This window comes from Ambystoma mexicanum, chromosome 12 (assembly GCF_040938575.1).
Source record: "Ambystoma mexicanum isolate Mex_15411 chromosome 12, UKY_AmexF1_1, whole genome shotgun sequence".
Classification (NCBI taxonomy): Eukaryota; Metazoa; Chordata; class Amphibia; order Caudata; family Ambystomatidae; genus Ambystoma; species Ambystoma mexicanum.
Genome location: NC_090936.1, coordinates 602684226 through 602704380, shown reverse-complemented (window position 1 = coordinate 602704380; position 20155 = coordinate 602684226). Strand labels below are relative to the sequence as shown.

Genomic DNA, 20155 nt, shown 5'->3' with positions numbered 1-20155 from the left:
CTCCTGGAAACTCACGCCCCTCGGCTTGTGCCTTGATATCTGCACTACCGCCCCAAGTGCTTCATTTAGGGTGTCACTGAATATAGAGATGGAAGGGGTCTCCTGGATCTCCAGTAGATTTCTCTGGTCAAGGGGTGACTGAGGGACCCACCTGTGGTGGTGTGACGTAGTCGGCCACATCCATGACCTTGTCGCTGTACTTCCCAAAGCCCTTCACCTTGGTCATGACGGAGGACTCGATGGCGGTGTCCCGAATCTGGTAGGCTTTTTCATGGATGAACACCCACCTGCCAAAAAGGGTGACAAGGAGAAAGAAGAAAGGGAAAGGTTAAGGACTAGAAAAGCACGAGAAGCATCATAGCAGAGGTCACACTCCCAGTTATTTCAGGCTGCCACTGCCATTCATTGCATTACGTTACTGTCTCTACTTTTCAAGGACCTCCGATATCCGTGCCTGTACTGGGTATTCTGAAATTCTGTTATTGTCCACTCTTGGTACAGATTCACCACTCTACACAGTCTCACTCTGTGACAGGTTAGCCCAGAGACCTCCCGTTCTTGGTTCCTCGGAGTAATAAACACAGTTCTTCCGGCTGCTCAGCAGCGCAAAGAGAGTTGCCAAGTTCTCTTTATGCAAGTTTTCACTCTTAATTCTGAGATAACAATTTAGGATTCCAGACAGAGCCGAATTTGCAATCATACAAAGAGACTGACAAACAAAGCTATATAAACATCTAAATACATTGTGCCTCATACTATCTTAGTGTAAGGCAGGGATATTAGTATGAAAACAATACACTAATACAGTAAACAGGAAGTGATGCATACAATGACGCACTTTCAAAGTACCTTTGTATAAATGGTATTGAAAGTCTCTGGTTTGGAGATGCATATATTCTATGAGTGTGGGCTAGTTTGGGCCCTTCTAGTCTGAGAGTTTCTGTCTTGAAGACTTTTCTGGTCTGAGAGAGAGTCTGTGCTGCTGGCACCCCTCTAGTCAAAGAGTTTGTGGCTCAGACTCCCGTCTAGACTGAGAACCTTTGCATCCGACATCCTCAGAGCCTCCAAATCTCTTGCTCGGCCACATCCCTAGTTTGAGAGTCTATGGCTATGAACCCCTTCTAGATTGAGGGTCTGTGGCTCAGGCACCCTCATAGTCTGACATTCTTTTACAAGTATTAACCTGCATGAATAAATGACTTTGGATAAACGTTTTCATGTCAAATGAAAACCATGTCAAGAGACATCAATATTTAAACATAATAACATGCATTGTATGCGTGAGTAACGGCCAACAATGTGGAGAACCGTAAATAAATGATTAAAGTATGAGGATACAAATCAAGCAAAGAGAAAGCAGGAGTTTGTAAGAGTTTACGTTTGGAAGGCAAAAATCAGTAGAGGTGAAAAAGGGAGAAAAACATTAAGACTAATGAGCTATTAGGGAAGCAGACGTAAATAGAACGTGGATGCAAGGACATGCATCACAGAGAAAGAAGGCACAGGAGGAGAGTGGGGAAGTTAGCCTTACAAGAATACAAATATCACCGTGCATATTCTGACTGGGGTTCCCAGTTTTCTGTTTGTATTGATTCTTACCCATACATAAAGACATAAATCACTCTTTTTCCTTCAGTGTTTATCTGTAAAACCCGGGGGCAAAGCAGGGATTCATGTGTATGCATCAGCTCTTCAGGGTGAGAATTATGCCTTGCAGGCTAATTAATGGCTGTGCAAAGTAACACAATGCAGAGGCTAATGAGGGGATGTTCTTCTCTTTGAAGTAGTGTCAAGGGCTACAGTCATGTTTAACATGTCAGCAGACGGAACAGCTGTTTCTTTTTGAGGCGAGATTCCCATTATGGCATTAAAGTGATACATTTCTCATTTGAATTTTTACAGAGCAACTACAAATGTGGATAAATACTGATAACTTGACTAAAAGAGAAAATATGGATAAATACAGACTGAAATGTTGAAAATATAATTACCATAAAATCGGGAGCCTTAATTATGATCAATTGTTATTTTGATATTTGATATTTATTTGTATTTCCAGAGCACTGTGCTTTACAAAACCATAAAAACGGTACAAAATAAATTGAACAATGAAAAGAGAGAATGTTTATACATAATGTTTAGGAAGAAAGAGGATGGTATTTAAGACACAAATGAAACAGAGAAAATGAGTAAAGACAACAAATAGAGGAGGAGGGTGTTCCAATAAAAAGGAGTGAGCAGAGAGACAGACCAGAAACAGGAGAAGGCACAGGGAGGTCGAGGAACAGCAAGAAGGAATAAAGATACAGAACATAAGGAACGTGTGGGGGAATAGAACGATATGAGCAAAGAAAGATAAGGAGGAGCAAGATTGTGAAGAGACTTGAAAACAAGACAGAGAAAATTGAAGCGTAAGCTCAAATGAAAAGAAAGCCAGCGCAAAAACATCAAAGCTGGAGAAATAGAGTCACAAGATGATAAGGAAAAGCAGAGACGAATAGATGGGTTGCAGACAGAATGAGGAGGGGCCAGATGAGTTGCAAGTCAAAGAAGAAGACCAGAGCAATGCAAGAGATGGGAAAAGGGAAGAACCAAGAAGCTTAGTCGCATGAAATGAAAAAAGGGTCAGCTTTCTGAATATTGATAAAATGGAAGCGTGAGGAGCGGGAAAGATCACAAATCTCTGAGGAAAAGGGAAAAAACAGTCCATAAGTACACCAAGGGTAGGATGAAGGAAGTGAGCTAATAACCAAGACTGGATAGCATAGAGACAAGCAGTAATATTGTTATGAATGGCCGGGGTAAATGCAGAGCGAGAAAGATACGGGCTCTCTGTTTGCACCAAGAAGAGAGCCCACATCCAAGCCTGCCTCTCCGCGGCATCTAACAACTCAGCCAAACTCTTTAAAATCTGCAAGGAGCTGGCTAATCCTGCTGCAGTCTCTACCTCTCCTGTCCCCTCCCAGGCCCTCTGCACGGCCCTGGCTTCTCATTTCATCTCTAAAACTCAAGCCATCCTGTCCTCTCTCTCTTCCTCTCCGCCTGCTCCCATTACTCCCTGCCCTTCCTCTGGCCCTTCGTCGGTCACCTCTCCTCCCTCCTTCTCTGCCTTTCCACTGTTCTCCCCAGACAAGGTTTTCTAGACAAGTCTGATCTATGAAAGTCTTGTCGAAACAGGTTCACCCCTGTTCCTCCAAAACCATCAAGGACCACAATGACACCCTGGCTCCTGCTCTGGCTGATTTCTGCAACCACTCCTTCACCACTGGAGTCTTCCCTCTTCTTAAGAAACCCTCTGCAGACCCTTCTTGCTCAGCTAACTATCGCCCAGCTTAATTATGGTTTTCTCCATGACCATCAGTCTGGCTTCAGAGCTGCCAGAATCACAGAAACTGCTCTCCTGAACATCCGTGAAGATCTGCTCTCCAACCATGATTCCAAACCCCCTGAGTCCTCATCTTACTTGATCTCTCTTCTGCCTTTGACACGGTCAACCATGCCATCCTGCTCTACCGTCTCTGTGATAACCTGGGTATCACTGATCAGGCCCTGGCTTGGCTGACCTCCTACCTCTCCGATTGACACTCCCAGGTTGAATTTGGGTCCTTCGTCTCCTCTATTTCTATCTCTACCCGTGGTGTACCCGAGGGATCTAACCTCTCTCCCTGGCTGTTCACCCAATAACTGACACTTATTTCCCACCACATTGCCGCTCTCTGCCCCAACTTTCAGTGCTATGCGGATGACACTCAACTCATTTTCAGGCTCCCTTCCACCGCCTCTTCTCCCTCTCTCATCTCTGACTGTCTGTCCGCCATCCAGGAGTGGTGCGCCGCCAAAGATCTCTGCCTTACTGCCAGTAAAATCGAGATTCTCCTCATCGGCACACCTGCTCCCTCCTTTCCTGTCTCTCTTTGGCCGTCCTTTCTTGGCCCTCTTGCTGCTCCCACGTGTGAGGCTAAAAACCTCTGAATCATCTTCAACTCCACACTTTCCTTCTCTCCTCACATTTCTGACATCTCTAAGAAGTCACACTACCAGTTTCTCATCTTCAGAGGTATTCTTCCTTTCCTCTCCTTCCCCCCAGAAGCTCACTGTCTCCAGAGCTCTTGTTCTCTCTAGGCTGGACTACGGCAACAGCCTCCTTCTAAATCTTCCTGCCTCCACTCTCCACCCTCTGCAACTCATCCAAAACAGGACTGCGAGAATTGTCCTTGGCCTCAAGCCCAGGGATCATATCTCTCCAGGACTGAAATCTCTTCACTGGCTCCCAGTGGTGGTCAGAATTAAGTTCAAAACCGTCTGCATATTCTGGGGCCTGGGACCTCAATACTTCAACTCTCTCTTCCTAATATTTATTTACTGTTATCCTATGTACTGCACTGCCCCACCCCTTCCTTTCCCCCTGTACTTTTCCCCTTCCCTTCACTCCTGCACTTGTGCAATCTCAATGTCACCTAGTCTAGTAGGATCGATGTCTGTCTGCCCTCTGTTTCCCCTCCCTTGCCCCGTCGCGCCTTGAAACACTTGTGCATAGGCGCGCTATAAATGCCATATCTAATCATATCATATCATAACAGGCTGAAAGGAGTGAATTACTGAGAGAGAGAAGAGCAGTCTCTATAGAATGACAAGGACGGAAACCATACTGAAAGAGAGGAAGGAGAGATTTAGAGTTGAGATGAGGCAGAAATTTGAGAATAGGCAATACGCTTGAGGAGCTTAGAATATAGGGAAGTGGTGATAAAGGTTGGAAATTGGAGACAAGAGCAGGGTCTAAAGAGGGTTTGTTAAGTATAGGAAGTATTGTGGCATGTTCTAAGGATGATATAAATGTGGAAGATTGGAGAGAATCATTAAAAAGAGAAGTGAGATTAGGAATAAGAAAAGGACAGAACATAGGAATTACCAGTAATGGGAGAAGGTCTGCAGCAGCAGAGGTGGGGTGAGCTTCAGAAAGAAAAGTAGCAGTATCTTCTACTGTAATCAGGAGAAAGGAAGACAAAGAAGAAGACATGGAAGTGGAAGAGGTCAATATAGGGGACACAGAAGAAGAGATAATAGAAGAGCGCAGTGCAGCTACTTTAGAGGATGAATAAGAAACTAGATCAGAAGCAGAGATAGGATAGGAAATAGCAGGAGAAGGAGAATTAAGAATATGAGACAAGGTCTTAAACAAGAGGCGAGGGTGGGAAGAAAAGGAATCCAGAAGGTCAGTGTAATATTGTTGTTTGATGGTAACTAAGGCAGCGTCAAATGAGGTATGGTGGAAAGGGAGGAGAGCAAGATTTGCAGGAGAATTAAGTTTCTTCCAACGACACTGAGTATGGCAGTGGGTACGATGCAAAGAGTGTAGTGACAGAGTCAGTCAGGATTGCATGGACTTAGGTGAGGGAGTAAATGAAGAAGTGGGGAAGAAAGAATCAAGTGTATCAGAAATTATTGAAGAGAAATTAGAAAAAGCAGCATCAACAAATGAAGAGATGAAGTTGAGTAGTTGAGTAAGAGATGAGGTTACAGCAGAATCGAAAACTGATATATTGAAATTACATAAGTCATGACAAAGGAAAGTCAGAGAGGAAGGTAAGAAAGGAGGAACATACTGAGGTGTATGTGAAAAAAAGATAAGAGAGCATGATCAGATGAGTAAATAGGAAGAGCAGTAACTGAAGTCAAGGATAGCGGGGGAAGCGCAAATTAGATCCAAATAGGAATCCGGAAATGTGTAAAGGAAGTGAAGGAACAGAAGAAAGAAAAACAGAATGGAGAAGGAATATGAGAGGAACAGACAAATGAGTTCAGGAAAGATGTAGAATACAATCACAGAGAATAATCAAAGGGGTATCAGAGGGAGGAATCAAGATGAAGAGAACATTAAGGTCTTCACAGAAGGAAGATGGTGAGCAAGGAGCGCGGCAAATCAAGAGAAAAGCTAAAGGGAAATGTTTAAAAAAACAGAGAATACTGATATTCAAAGGAAGAAAAAAAAGACGTAGATTAGGGGAAGATGGAGAGATAGTGTAGGAAGAGTGATAAAGAATATCAGTGCCATCCCCATGACATGAGGGACATAGGCTATGGAAAAAAGAAGTAGAAGATTACATCAGGGTGTGATGTTGAGCAACCGACAATGTGGCTGCTTAGTTACTTAGCTCCGTATTTTGGCCCGACTATCCTGCCTGTGATGGCGGTACCTGGTGTTCAAGAACAGTGAACTCCAGGAGCGAAGGCGTAAATGGCACAAGCAGGCTTGTGTGCTGTGGGGATTGTTTGCGGCCGCAACCGCTCACCGTGACGGCACAGAACTCCAACTGTGAGAGGGCATCGCTCCCTCCCAGACCGACGTCTAAACGTTGGCTCATGTTTGGCGTCCTGCCCCAAGGGAATCATATTTCGGCAGTGCTACAGACCAGTGGCAGCTCCCGATGCTACCAGCTGCCTCGTTCCAGGAGCAGGAACTGTAACAATGTACCTCGTCAGCCAAGGCTACATCCATTCCTACACAGCTGCTTTGAGCACTGAGTGGGACCCCACACGCCGATACACATGGTGAGTGACCGGACCCGGATCATCAGCGGGGGACACTAGCAGCCCCATATCTGGGACTGTGAAAATATACCTGGCCTGGGTGGAGAACCTTTGTTTGTCTATAAATCTGCTGGTTTGTGAAGCACTGAATCCCCCTGGCCCCTGTGCTGCCTTCCCTGTAACTGCATGCCAGCTGGGACTGTGGGGTGCTGCTCTCCCGACGTAGGGTTTGGAAACTTGTGTCTGTGAACATTGAGTGTGCCCCCATGCCTCATGTGGTATTGCGGTTCCTGGGGACTGGAGAATGATCTAAGTGGAGCACCCTGGGGAGCCCGGGCCGTCACACCAATCCCGGCATGATCAAGAGCAACCTGCTTTGGTGCAATCCACAGACCACACACTTATGATAGAAGCCATCGCCCAAGGATTTTCTGCGGTGCATGAGAAGCTGGACGATATCACTGCCAACGTTGCCTCCATGCACTCGCAACTGGCAAAGGAAGTGGTACGCATAACTGAGGTGGAGGTGAGGATAGGGGCTACAGAGGACAATGTACACGTACTCCAGAATACAGTGGCTACCCTTGCAAAGGATATGAAACTGGCGAAAAATAAATGTGACGACCTGGAATCACGTTCATGTAGGAACAATATATGCATTATTTGGGTCCCAGAGGATGCATTGTCTGGGGGCATGGAGAAGGCAGCGGAGAGTCCCTCAAAGATCTGTTCAGAGATCCACAGTCATCCTGCTTCTTTGCAGTAGTACAGACCCATTGAGCACTCACCCCCAAGACAAAACCCAGAGACTTTTCTTGACCCATCATCGCAAAAATACTAAGTTATCGGGACAGGGACCATCTACTGCACCTGGCCAGAGACAAGAAACAAATGCGTCTAGGCTCCCAAATTATCTGGATCCTTCCAGATTTCTCGATACCAGTACAACAGAAGTGCTGCCAGTTTATAAGAGTTAAGAAAATGCAACGCGAACGCGACATACAATATGCAGTGCTGTTCCCAGCTCGCCTAAGATTCCAATTCCAGGGGTAAACTTTATTTCTTCATAGTCCCAAACAGAGCAGTAAAGTTCATCGAAGCTATGACCCGATTGATAATCATGAAGAGCAAATTCCAGGTTGACAGCCTTCTCCTTAGATACCTTCCAGATGTCTCTGTTTATTATATGAGTACATAGTATCAGACGTATAATTTACCATCGACAATCATACATATTCATATGTGATTCTGTGTTTTTCTCTGTGGTATGGAGCAATGCGGCAGAAGTTAGCCCCATTGCAGCTGCTCGGTCAATGTTGGGCTATATAGGCTCCTTGTGGCCTAATTGGGTTTTGATATAGTTGGGGAGATGGGGAGTTCTACACTGCAGGTTGGCAAGGGGCAATGAGGGTGAGTGGGGAGGGGTTGGGGTCTGTACTGAAAACAGATTTAAATACGTGCTTAAGCGCCAGTTGTGAATTTCACACATAGTGGATTGAAAACCAAGAAAATGTTTTTGGCAATAGAGTACACGGATGTTGTTGGTCCAGATTATGCAAGCAGAATAGACATTGTGGAGATCATGGAGAGTATATTAATATCAAACTACTACTAGAGTGGGGTTAAATGTGATGTGCTGGAATATTAGGGGCCTGGGGAAATTCACCAAATGATGGAAACTGATGGCCTATGTGAACAGACATAAAGTAAATGTTCTTCTTTTACACGAGACACATGCTAAGCAGAGGGTATGGATAGGACTCTATGGGAGTGGGGACTCAGAAGCGCGGGCACCATTGTTAACGGTGCTGGCACTTATGTGAACAGTCTGCCTACCGTGGCCGCTGTGGTCAGCGGCCACGGCAGGCAAACACATAGTTTTCCAGTCTGGAAACAAGGGTGCTGGTGAGCTTACTGGCACCCTTGTTTCGGGACCGGCCAACCTATAATGAGGCCCATAGTCTTTAAAGCTGAGATCAGGTCAGACATCGAGATCTTCGTTGCTTGCAACACTGCGGATGCCACATCTGCTGGCATAAGATAACAAGCCTTCAAGGTTTACGTCAGGGGCATGGTGATTTCCAAAGAAGCCGAGGTTATTAAAGCTATTAGGAATTATGTACAATGGTGTGAAACTAGACTCAAGAACCTAGAGAAGGACTAGTGCCAACATTTGGGGGAAATTGAATGGATGTGCTTGGGTTAGAAGTAAGTAAACAATTGACTTTGTTGGATAGCTACACAACTGTGGAAGTCGAGACTATCCCCTATGTCTCTTCAAATTATGTAAAGGTATTGACCACTTCCAGATGTGTGCGCTTGTCCACAAAATTGTATTGATTATTGAATAGTATTGAGTTTTATTATATTTTTAAAGATTTTATTATTCTGATCATAAAATCATATTAGCCTTTGCCGACACATGTTTCGAGACTTGGTTGTTTTCAAGGTGTGGCTACTCATATTGAGTCAAAATTCAAATGATACAAAGGAAAATCATGACAAAGTAATAAACATATAATACATGAACCAAATTGAATTGGTTAGTCATAATCAATGAGTAATTAATTAACATTACCATTGTTCCAAGTGGTTGATTCATGTAAAACCAGAAGGTTTGGAGGAAGAATGACGAGAAGTCATATAACATGATGAGTATATGAAGAAAGAAGAAAACCAAAGAAAAAGCCAAGGAATGAACATGAAACATCATATGCAAAATTGTGTCATAAGTCAAGTGAATGACTGTTTTATTAACTTGTGAGGGAAAATGTGTCAAAAGTGACACTTCTCATTTTATGGGGTGTGTCTGCTGTAGTAGGTAAAATGGCATGCCAAAATTACTGTGACATTAAACATCAAGGTGTGTTTGAATAATGTCATGAAATGTTTGATGATACATTTACACGGTATACTGTTACTACACATTCTCTAGTGCTAAAACGTTTACTGTGATAATCCCATGACCAATATAAGTTTTGATTCAGTTCCACGTTGAAAAAGTCATGCATGAGAGTCTTGGTTAGCAGTCTCAATGGAGTCCCATGTTAATTAGTGCTTGCAATGCATCAGTGCATTAACATGCTGCTGCGTGAGATGAATGTAAAAAGTGTCTTACTGAAATTGTTGGTAATGGTTTGGAGTAATCCAATAATGTCATTCAAATAATCTGCTGAAAAATATTTATTGCGACTTAATGAGTATATAATAATCTCCATAGTGATTGTACTTGTATGCTACCAAGGGTAAAAGGAGTAAAGAATGTATCTTACCATAGCCCGTGATGGCCACGTTATGGTCACGTGAACAATGCGATGATGCTATTATGGTGATCAGATATATCTGGCGATGAAGTGTCTGCATCTACAAGCATCATTAAAGGCCGCTTTAGTGAAAGGTTAATTCAGTAAGTGTCTACCCATATTTGATTATAGCAGAGTGTTCCGAATAGGAATGGCATATTTTACCTATATTAATTGTAGTTCAGTCCCTCCAGATGGTCATCCGGGAGCAGTAATGAGCATTTCGCGAGACGAGAGTCTAATTGCCATTTTGAAGATAGTTGTGATGTTGTTTACATCTGACATCATAGCGTGATGACATTTGAGCGTACTTACGTTGGGTCTGTTTTCTAATATAATTTGAATATGAAATAGATGCTGCTCCAATGTTCCAGAGCGAGAGTGATGGTTTGTTATTGAACAGGTGGCATATAACCGTGTGATAACGCTATATTAAAATATTTCTATTAAGGTTCACTGTTGAGTTGAGTGACAGCTAATATTTTTAACATAAATGAACTGGTGGTGACTGGAAAGATAATAAATGACCAATTATACTGTCGAAGTGAATAAAACAAAAGTTACTAATCCTAACTTGATTGAAATGGCTAGGGGCATGACGTATGAGTGTAATCAGTGTAGTGCGAAATATATGGGCTATAACTATGTGTGCCCAAGATGTTGGGATGGTCCTAGGATTCTAATTAAGTGTACTAAGATAATGTGTGCCCAAGATGTTGGGACTGGGGCATAATAGCTACCTTGTTGGTAATTGTGTGTAAACGATGATGTACTGGGTCTAGTCGTTGTGTAAACTATGTTTGGTTGCGTGATACCACATAATCACATAATAAAATTGTGCACATAGTTGATCTTGGATCAGATATTAGAGAGTCCAATTGAAGAAAACATTTCATGCTCACAACTGAGTTCAGATTTTAAGCATTGTAGTTTACAAATCATTTTAGATTCTGCTTTCCTTAACATTAGTTTTTGATGCCCCCTCTAATTCCAATGCAGACTTTGGCCAAGCCCATAAAGATTGTATCATCTTTGGTATCCATTTGGTGTTCACTCTGCCAATGTACCGCCAATGGCAATCTGTTGTCTTGGGAATTCAGACCTGATAAATATTCGTCAATCTGGATACGCAATTCCCGGATTGTACTGCTAATGTAAATGCATTTGCATACATAAACAATAGCAAAAATTACAAATTTGGATCTGCAATTGATCAATCATTTGATCTGAACAAGTGTCCCATCACAGTGCACGAACTGGAGGTATGCAGTCTTTATATTGAATCTTTTATAAAGACATGCTTTTATACCGAAACGTTTAAAACGAAAATGCATAATGAGAATATGTATGTTGGTGGGGTAAAGGGTTAAATCTTTTCAGAAAACGGTTGGGGTGGGTTTTAAGGGGTGGGAAACAGGGGTATGGGGGGACTCCCCCCCACCCCAAAAGAAAAAAAAAGAAAACATATGTTATGGGTTTTTTTCGCTACAAAAGTGTCAGTATATGTGCATTCAACATAAAACGGGTTGTTATAAAGTCATGTGACCCAATCTGGGTTGCATCAGGATGCGAATATTTACACATCGTGCAGTTGCCACATTTATGAAAGCCCTGTGTTTGTGTATTCATACAAGTCTTTGAGGATTGCTTAACAATTGGTTCAAGAAAGGAAGGGCTAATTTGATTCCTAATAGTAGTGGCACGGCTGTGTATGAATGCAGGGTTGTCACCTATATATCATTTGAGATCGTCATCCATCTTTAGGACATTCCAATGTTTATTGACTATTTAGTATAGTTTATTGGTAGCTTCTGAGTATTGTGTAATAGACCGAGAAGGACTATACCCGTCTGTCAGATCCGCAGGTGCTGTTGCAAATAAATTCAGAATTAGAGCAGTTCAAGATTCATGCCCTGAGGGAGGTTCATTACTTTTCTCTGCCACTGGCTGCTGAGAAATATGGTGAAGTGTAGAGACCAGGGAAGACATTGGCCAAACTAGTAAAGGCTGAATGTGGGGCAGACCCAGGTTCATTGTATCCTTGATACACAGGGGAATCTCTACTGGGTGGAGCAGGATATACTCAAGGTGTTCCGTGACTTCTATGGAGCCTTATACGCTTTGGACCCCCCACGTGGAGTACATGCCATACACTCCCTACAAGAGGGGATACCCATATCGTACCTTAATACTCAAGCTAGGGGGGGGCAGGATGCCCCCCTATCAGTGGAAGAAATCCTTGCGGTAATCGCGGATCTGCCCAAAGGTAAGGATCCTGACCCCAACGGCCTAACAGTGCAATTCTATCATGAATATGAGGCCCTACTGGTCCCCCATCTCCTGGGGGTATAGGAGGAGTCACTGAAGGACGCCACTATAAACATCCTACTTGAACCTGATAAGCAAAGCATTGAGTGTGGTTCCAACCGGCCCCTGTCACTTATGATTGTGGATACCAAAATATATGTGAAAACCTTAGCCAACCTACTACTCCCACTAGTGCCCCATATTATCGACATCTAGCTATCAGGCTGGCTTTGTTCCAGGCAGGTCTACATCGCTACAAAGAGACGGCTCCTTTCCACATTATATAAAATGTAGAATAAACTTCCACCCTCAACTCCAAAGGCAAGGATCAAATGGTCTGAAAATATGGGTGTTAAACTTTCAGATGTTCAGCGGAAGCAAATGTGTATACATACCAAGAACATATGCCTGAAGTTTACATTGAAATGCATGCAATTTAAACTGTTAAACAGATTATACTACAGCCCTATGAAGCTCAGTAGAATGTGCCATGCTGTAGAGTACTGTTATCCTAGATGCCACTCTCCCCAAGCTGATCACATGCATATGTTTTGGAGTTGTACCTGCTTAGAAGACTTTTGGGACTCCATTCTAAGAACTCTGTCGGAAATAGTGGCCCTCCCTATTGAACGCTCCCCCTTGGGAGTGCTGTTTGGAATAGGGGCACACCTCTGAAAGAAGAGGCTTCGATCATTTGTGAACATGGGATGCATGATCGCCAAAGGGTGTATACTACAGAATTGGAAAGACAGTACCCCACCTAGGGCCCATGCTGGGTTGGTTGCACTCACTTGGGCCCAAAACTGTGAAGAGGTATATATCGAGTCATTGCCCCACACGTCCCATCCCAGGGATGTGTGCACTGAGTTCAGATACTACCTGGCTAATCAGGTTCTTACTGTTCAACTCCCACACTCTACTGACCTTAGCAAAGATATGAAACTTGTGAACATATCGTGTGCTTATCATTTGTGTGATTGTCTCCAGTCCTGAAGTTAATTGATTGTCTGTCTGTATGTGTCTATCTTGTCTGATACCGAATTAAATATGTTGTACGCTAAATTAAATTGCCAATTGAATAAAGTAAAGAAAAAGAAGATGACAGAGCAGCAGGAGGTACAGAATTAGAGGAAGATGGGCATGTTTCAATGATGCTGAGAAAGAGCAGATTTAGACGAAGAAAGGTGTCCAGGGTAGAGTGGGCCTTGTTACAAATGGAACCTGCATTCCAAAGAGCAATATTTATGTCGGGAGAAAGGTCAGTGCGGAGAAGATAATTAAGATTGTTCAGATTGCGATTGGAAAGATGGGGAGTCGAAGAATGTGAAGTAATGTAGGAGGGGACAGGGTAGAACATGGTAGAAATGAAAGTAAATAGGATAAGTGTATGAATGATAGAATGGAAAAACTGGAAAAAGAATGAACAAAGCATCACTAAAATGGGGAAAGAAATGTCCCTACAATGTGAAGGGGTTAGGCACAAGAACACAACATGGGTAGAAGTAAAAGAAAGAAAAGGAGCAGAGCTGCCATTTGTGGACAGCTGCAGACAGCAAAGGACTTTGTTGGATTTCTCGCTGGAGTGGATGAGAGCTTATTTTAATTAAAAATAAATATACATAACTACAATTATGAATGTTAAGGGATTTAGTAGTACTTAATAGGAATACTTCATGGGGGTATTACGATTTTAGCATTTTGAATTCTCTTGGTATAAGTAAGCCAACAACTAAAAGAATACGATTTTGGTAATGATAGAAAGTTCATATGAGCTCACCATTTCATTTCATTAACAGTTTAGGAGCAAAAACAATGCGGTGACTCAGCGTGATATGATTGCGGTCCCCTGCGATGATGTCATCGCATACATGAGTGCCGCAATATTTACCCATGAAATTTAGTAAGTAAGTTTGCTTCCAGGCACTTATGCTGCGGTTTGTGAATAATTCCAGCATTTATTGATCAAGCAAGTTCTATGCACAAGGTCATATTATTTAAACTTGCTTCACTGCGTTTGTTGGCTATTTACATGACTAATGTTGGGTTTTCTGTATAGGTCTCAGACAGGCAGACTGGTCCCCATGACACAGCATCGCTTGCCTCGGGGCATCTAACTGCCTCACATGCAGGTACTTCACTCTTGTTTACATTCTGCTATTTTCTTTTTATATTAAATATATCTACATTATGGGCCTAATTCACAGAAGCATTTCATAATGGCAAAACCCCATTGGAAAATGTTCAGGGCTAATATCGTTTAACTTACATACACTAGGTTAGCTCCATATCTTATTTCACCTTTTATAGGTTCAGACCACAAAGAAATATGTCCCGGATATACTCTATGCCCACTTTAGAAGTTATCATCAGATATAGCAGTGTACCCTAAAACCACTATTTCATGGTGAGCCATTCATTTAGTTCTATTGGCCAATCACTACATCTTTGTTGTTATTAGATTAATCATTTACATTATTTTTAATGTTCATATATTTTTTTTATCTGTCCAACCTTACACAGGTCAGAAGTTTTATTGTTCCTGATGAAGGTGGTTAATTAAGTTTCATGCCAAACCTATTGTGTTATCAACCGTACATGTTAATAATCCATACGTTTGGACACCATATTAACACAAACAGGATTCACACAATTAGCAAATTATTCTGTTTTCATTCTGTTCATCATATCATTTTGGAAATGTAAACAATTTGTAGTCAGATGCATACACCAAATTCTTACTAAATTGTTATTTATCACTCTTGAGATTTTCACTAAGATACTCTTACCTTATGTTTTTCATTTTGTAAAGGTTTCTTAGCATTTGTTTGTGTTTTGAATATACAGCAATTCAACACTATAAACAAATGTACCATGGAATTAAAATAAAATGTTTTGAAACAGAGCATCAGAATTAAATCAAGTGATGTTCATTATCATCTAGAATAGAATATTGATTGCCTCAAGTAATACATTTATGTTCTTTTGGTCGCTATTAAAATATTATTTAAGTGATTCCGTTGGGAACAACTATTTATTTGCCATTTAATCTCCCAGTTTCAATGTGAGTAGGGGTTCCACCCTTTTGTATTACTAGATTTTGCCAGGCATATTTCTATGCTTTCACTATTGCAGACGCTATTCACCATGTTTTAATATTAATATGTTGAAAATGTAACCAGTCATCAGTAATATTTTGAATATCAACCACTACAAAAAGAGTGAAAGAGAAAGTTGAAGTAACTGTTGGTAACTAAGCTAAACGCCAGACTTTCTAATCAAATATTTCTGAAAAATAAATAACTTGTATTGTTTCTCATACTTGTTTCAAAATGTGCCCCCAAATTTCCAATCAAAAAATATATGAACAAATGTGCCTTCTTCTGAGAGACAGGAACAGTATTTTCTATTATCATATAGATTTAAATTACATAAATTGATTAGGGTTAAAAAGATCAAGTGACGGAAAAAGAAGAAGGAATGTGTCAAGCTCGCTGAGGTTGATAATTTAATGTTGATCAAAATGCGTGACCACAAGTCACAGTCCTAGTTCAAGGTACAATCTATTTCCCACTTCAGTTCACAAGATCATTTCACAACTCAAAATATTTTGCCTTTTAAAAAAGTGAAATGTTTTGAAGCTTTACAGGAATTGATTAGGTTCATACAACGCAATCCAGTAGGCAAAGGGGAATTAGCAATACTTAAAGACAACAGAGGTTTTACATAATAGTTTCAACCAATCTGGCTTATCGTGGAGAGGAAAGAAGAGGAAACTGAACTTTTAAATTCATCAAAACATAGGATATCTTCATGATCAAAAAAAACTGAAAAAAACAAATGTGAAGCCTTTATACAACCAAGGTTTCCAAGAGAAAGTTTGTTTTTTAATATGCGTGTCATGCCACACCTATTGTGAATTAATTTGATTGGGTTACTGTCTTTGTTAATAGCATTGACCCTTAAGATGAGACGCAGTGACTTTGATGGCCTCAGGATGAAGGATTTTAGAACAGTCATGTAAAATAAATAAGAAGTGGGAAGGGAATCAATAATTTTCTTACATTTACTAGCAATGTTGGGGTGAGGGAAACATCATCAGGCAGGAGACAATAATGTGCTTGCTTCAGAAAAAAGGTGGCATGATAGTTTCGAATCAAGGTATTTAACCCCAACATTCACCCAATACCATTTAAGTTTACTAAGAGAAATTCAAGCTTTCTTATTCCTCAAAAGAATTTTGATTAAAATAGAATCATTTGTTTAAAGAAATTATGCAGTGAAAAAGAGTGGGGACATATTTTGAAAATACAACACTATGGCAGTGAGAACAGCATTTTGATAGCTTCCAGCCTACCACTCCCTATATTGAATACACAGGAGACCAAAAGCTAATGGAGTCCTGCAATCAGGAGATTATACAGTCTAAGTTAAGCTCAACAGTTTCCTTTACAGATAATGAAATGAAGCTACGGAGATATTTAGGACCTGATTCATGGAAGTGTTTTATAATGGTGTAATCCCATAGGAAAACGTTCTGAGAATCAGGCCCTTAATGTAATAGTACACCGTTGTAACCTGAGCTTTCAATTTTGTGTTTGTTGCAGAGCCTGTTTAAATGAAGGATTTTCAGTATATCCATATTTAACCTACACCCAGAAACACATGACAAAAAGGCAATAGAAATATGTTGAATAGGATCACTAAGATTTTTCAGAAACAAATGAAAGCATCACCTGCATAGGCAACCAATTGGATTTCTATTTTGTTGTATTTGACAACTGGAGCATTAACAATATGATTAGATTAGGAAGGGACTTGATGGTGAGAATAAATAAAATGGGAGACCATATGATTCCTTGCTAGTACCTCTCAATAATGAAAAAGAATAAAAGTGTTTACCATGAATGAAAATTGATATTTGGGATTAGACTAGTTGATTTCACTAGGGAAATTAAATTAGTATGAAACTCATGCCAAATTGCTTATATAAAAAGGCAGTCCTATTCAACACAGTCAAAAAACGTTTTTGGTATCCAACTCTATAGATGCATAAATATTAGGTGATTTATGGACAAGGTTAAGAATATCAAAAAAGATTCTAGAGTTAGAATATGAGACACATCAGTTGACATAGACAGTTTGGTCAGATTTAATCTGAAGGGGAAGAACAGGATCTATTTGATTGTCAAGGATTTTTGCAAAACCTTTGCTATCAAAATGAATCAATTAAATTGGATGACATGTTTTGAGAGCTCACTATTGTACCCTGATTTGGGAAGCTTCAGAAAAGAAACCTGACAACTTCCCCGTCAATGAAAAGAAGTAAACTATTGAAGCAATTTGGGTGCTAAATTGTTTGCAAAGTCAACATAATAGTCAGAGGATAACCTGACAGGGCTTGGTGACTTACATTTTTCATGATCCTCAAAAGCTTTATAAACTTGCTTATGTTAGTGGGAGCTTTCAATGAGTTAAGAATATCGACTAGAAAGGTGTTAAAATAAACCTCAGCCTTGGGATTAGAAGGGGCATGTTTAGACTTGTGTAGTCCCGTGGAAATATTGGTGAACACCTCCAAAATTGCTTTACCAGGATGGACTAATACATCAGATTACTTTTAATGTACAGAATTATGGATTGTTCCATTTTGATTTTCAAATACTGAGTCAAGAGCCTTACTAGCCTAATTAGAGTTTTAAAGTACTTAAACTTTGTATTTCAATATTCACCACATGCCTGTTTGGGGGAATTTTTTTAAATGAATTATGACTGCCAAAATATGCTTCATTACATCAGAACTAGGTTAACAATTATATGTTTTTAAAGATTTTTCAGTTATCTCAAGATAGTATCAGTATTCTTCCTGAAATCATTTTTTGCTTTTGGCGACAAAGGGAATTATGTGAATACTAAGGGCAGCTTTAAGTTAGTCCCAGTTACGAATTATAGAAGTATCATCAAGCTTGTTAGTACGAAAGAACTGTTCATGAAAGGCAGTGATAGACTGCACACATTTCTCATTAAAGATGAGAACATTATTTATCCTTCATTAACTAGAGGAATTATTCCTATTATGCAACTCCAGAGGTGAGATTACAGGGGCGTAATGAGATAAAACAGTGCTCTCAATAAGAGAATCAAGACTAACACCTGCAAGGGACTAAGTACACAAATGAAATCAATACACATTATTAGTACCCGGTGAGGGGGTGGGGACAGCCTCCCAGCCAATGAGGAGCATCAGAACGGGGTCTTTAGCACACAATAAAGATGCTGTTCCAAATCTCCTCAGAGCAGGAATCAGGTAAATGCCCTTCCCCTGTGCTCCCTCGCTCTGCCATGTCCCATCCACCCACTAGCCTTTTTCACACATTTGTGCCCCCTCTCACCCTCCCCCTTACCATCTGCTTCCTTGTCCCTCGCTGGCACTGGGAGCAGTAGTGTTCCCAACACATCTCTGACTCCGGAATGGCTGCCATGGAAAGAGAGAAGGAACTATGTGTAGTTCGCTTTTCCCCAATTCATGGCTGCCATCTATTTTTGTAGTTTTTATCGCGAGCTGAGAAACGGCAAGCACACATTTCTCAACTTGTGATAAAAACAATATTAGTGCCCCAGTGCAATGTGCCAGGGTACTAATAACAATATACCCTCAGAGGGGGATTACCTTACCAGTAATGTCCCTTACATTAAAGCCCTTGCTTCACTCAGTCTTGTAACTGATGCCCCAGGCATTACCTGAGTGGTAATGGCCCCCTGCTCAGGTTATATTGCCTAAATGTTCCACGGCGCAGGGAGTGGAAAGTAAATCCAAAGTCAGAGGGATGCACCATTCTCCAAGACTCTACTAACCCAAATTCAGAAATCCAGAATTGGAATTCTTTATGGGTCTTACTACCTTTAAAATTAAATCTGGATTTTTGAGCCATGAAAGAATTAATAACACTATTAATGACCCCAAAAAACATTAGATTGGGATGATCGAATTTTAGTAGGAATAATGGATCCAGGTTACTTGGACCATACACCTTCATAATCAACACAATACCAGACCCAATTAATAGTTTAAAGGTGGCACACCTACCTTTTTCATCTTCATTATGCAACAACTTATATTGAAGAGACTTGTTAATTAAAATTGAGACGCCATTACATTAACTGTTACCTTGACTAGAAAACCTTATCCCACCCATAATCCTTTTTATTTTGTAGCTTCTCATAACAAAGAATCTGTTTCTTGTAAACACATAACAGTTTGTTTAACTCCTTTGAGATTGGTTAGCACTTTCTGTCTATTAACAGGGTAATGTAAGCCCTTCACATGCTATGAGATTTGTGTTTTTTTTGTATTTTATTTGCAATTTATATAGCACTTTACACCAAAGTGCTGAACAAGGTACATTTACAGTGCCATCAAAGTAAAATAACAGACTATACCAAGTTTTAACTTAAGACTGGCAGAGGTAGTTTTAAAGAGAAGTGTGAAATAGAGAACAAGAAGTAAAAGAATGAAGAGAGAATGGAAGAGAGTTCCACTGATAAGGAGCAAGCAGTGAAAAAGAACAAAACCATGACTGAGCACAAAGGGGTTGAGGAACTGATAACAAGAATGGAGTCTAAGAACATAAAACACAAGATGGGACATTAAAGGATACAAGACTTAAATTGAAGGCGTAAGTGAACGGATGGCCATCCAAGAGAAGAGAGTGACAGAGAAACAGAATGATGAGGAGAAAGTAAATATAACAAGTGCACAGAAGCACTAAAGCCAAACGAGAAACAGGGAGACCAAAAAGTAAGGTAGAGTAGTAGAATAGGCATGCGAAAATTAGGGAGGGAATCAGAAGTTTAGTGGTGTTAAACATAAAAAAAGGACAAGCTTTCCAAATATTAAAAAGGTGATACCGACGGGAGCAACATATAGTCGTGACATGATTAGAAAAGGTTAAATCCGTATCAAGCTAGAGACCAAGATTGTAAGCAGAATCAGCAATAGGAAGAGAAGAAGGAGGGGAAGG

At 40.8% G+C, this 20155-nt stretch overlaps 1 protein-coding gene across 1 annotated transcript in view; it reads right to left on the bottom strand.

Annotated features, from left to right (window-relative positions):
- P2RX3 (purinergic receptor P2X 3) overlaps positions 1-20155 on the bottom strand; it is a 338535-nt gene that overhangs the window by 110152 nt on the left and 208228 nt on the right. Inside the window, exon 2 of the mRNA XM_069629000.1 lies at positions 152-287. Within this exon, the coding sequence (XP_069485101.1) occupies positions 152-287 (136 nt within the window). The remainder of the gene's footprint in view (positions 1-151; positions 288-20155) is intronic.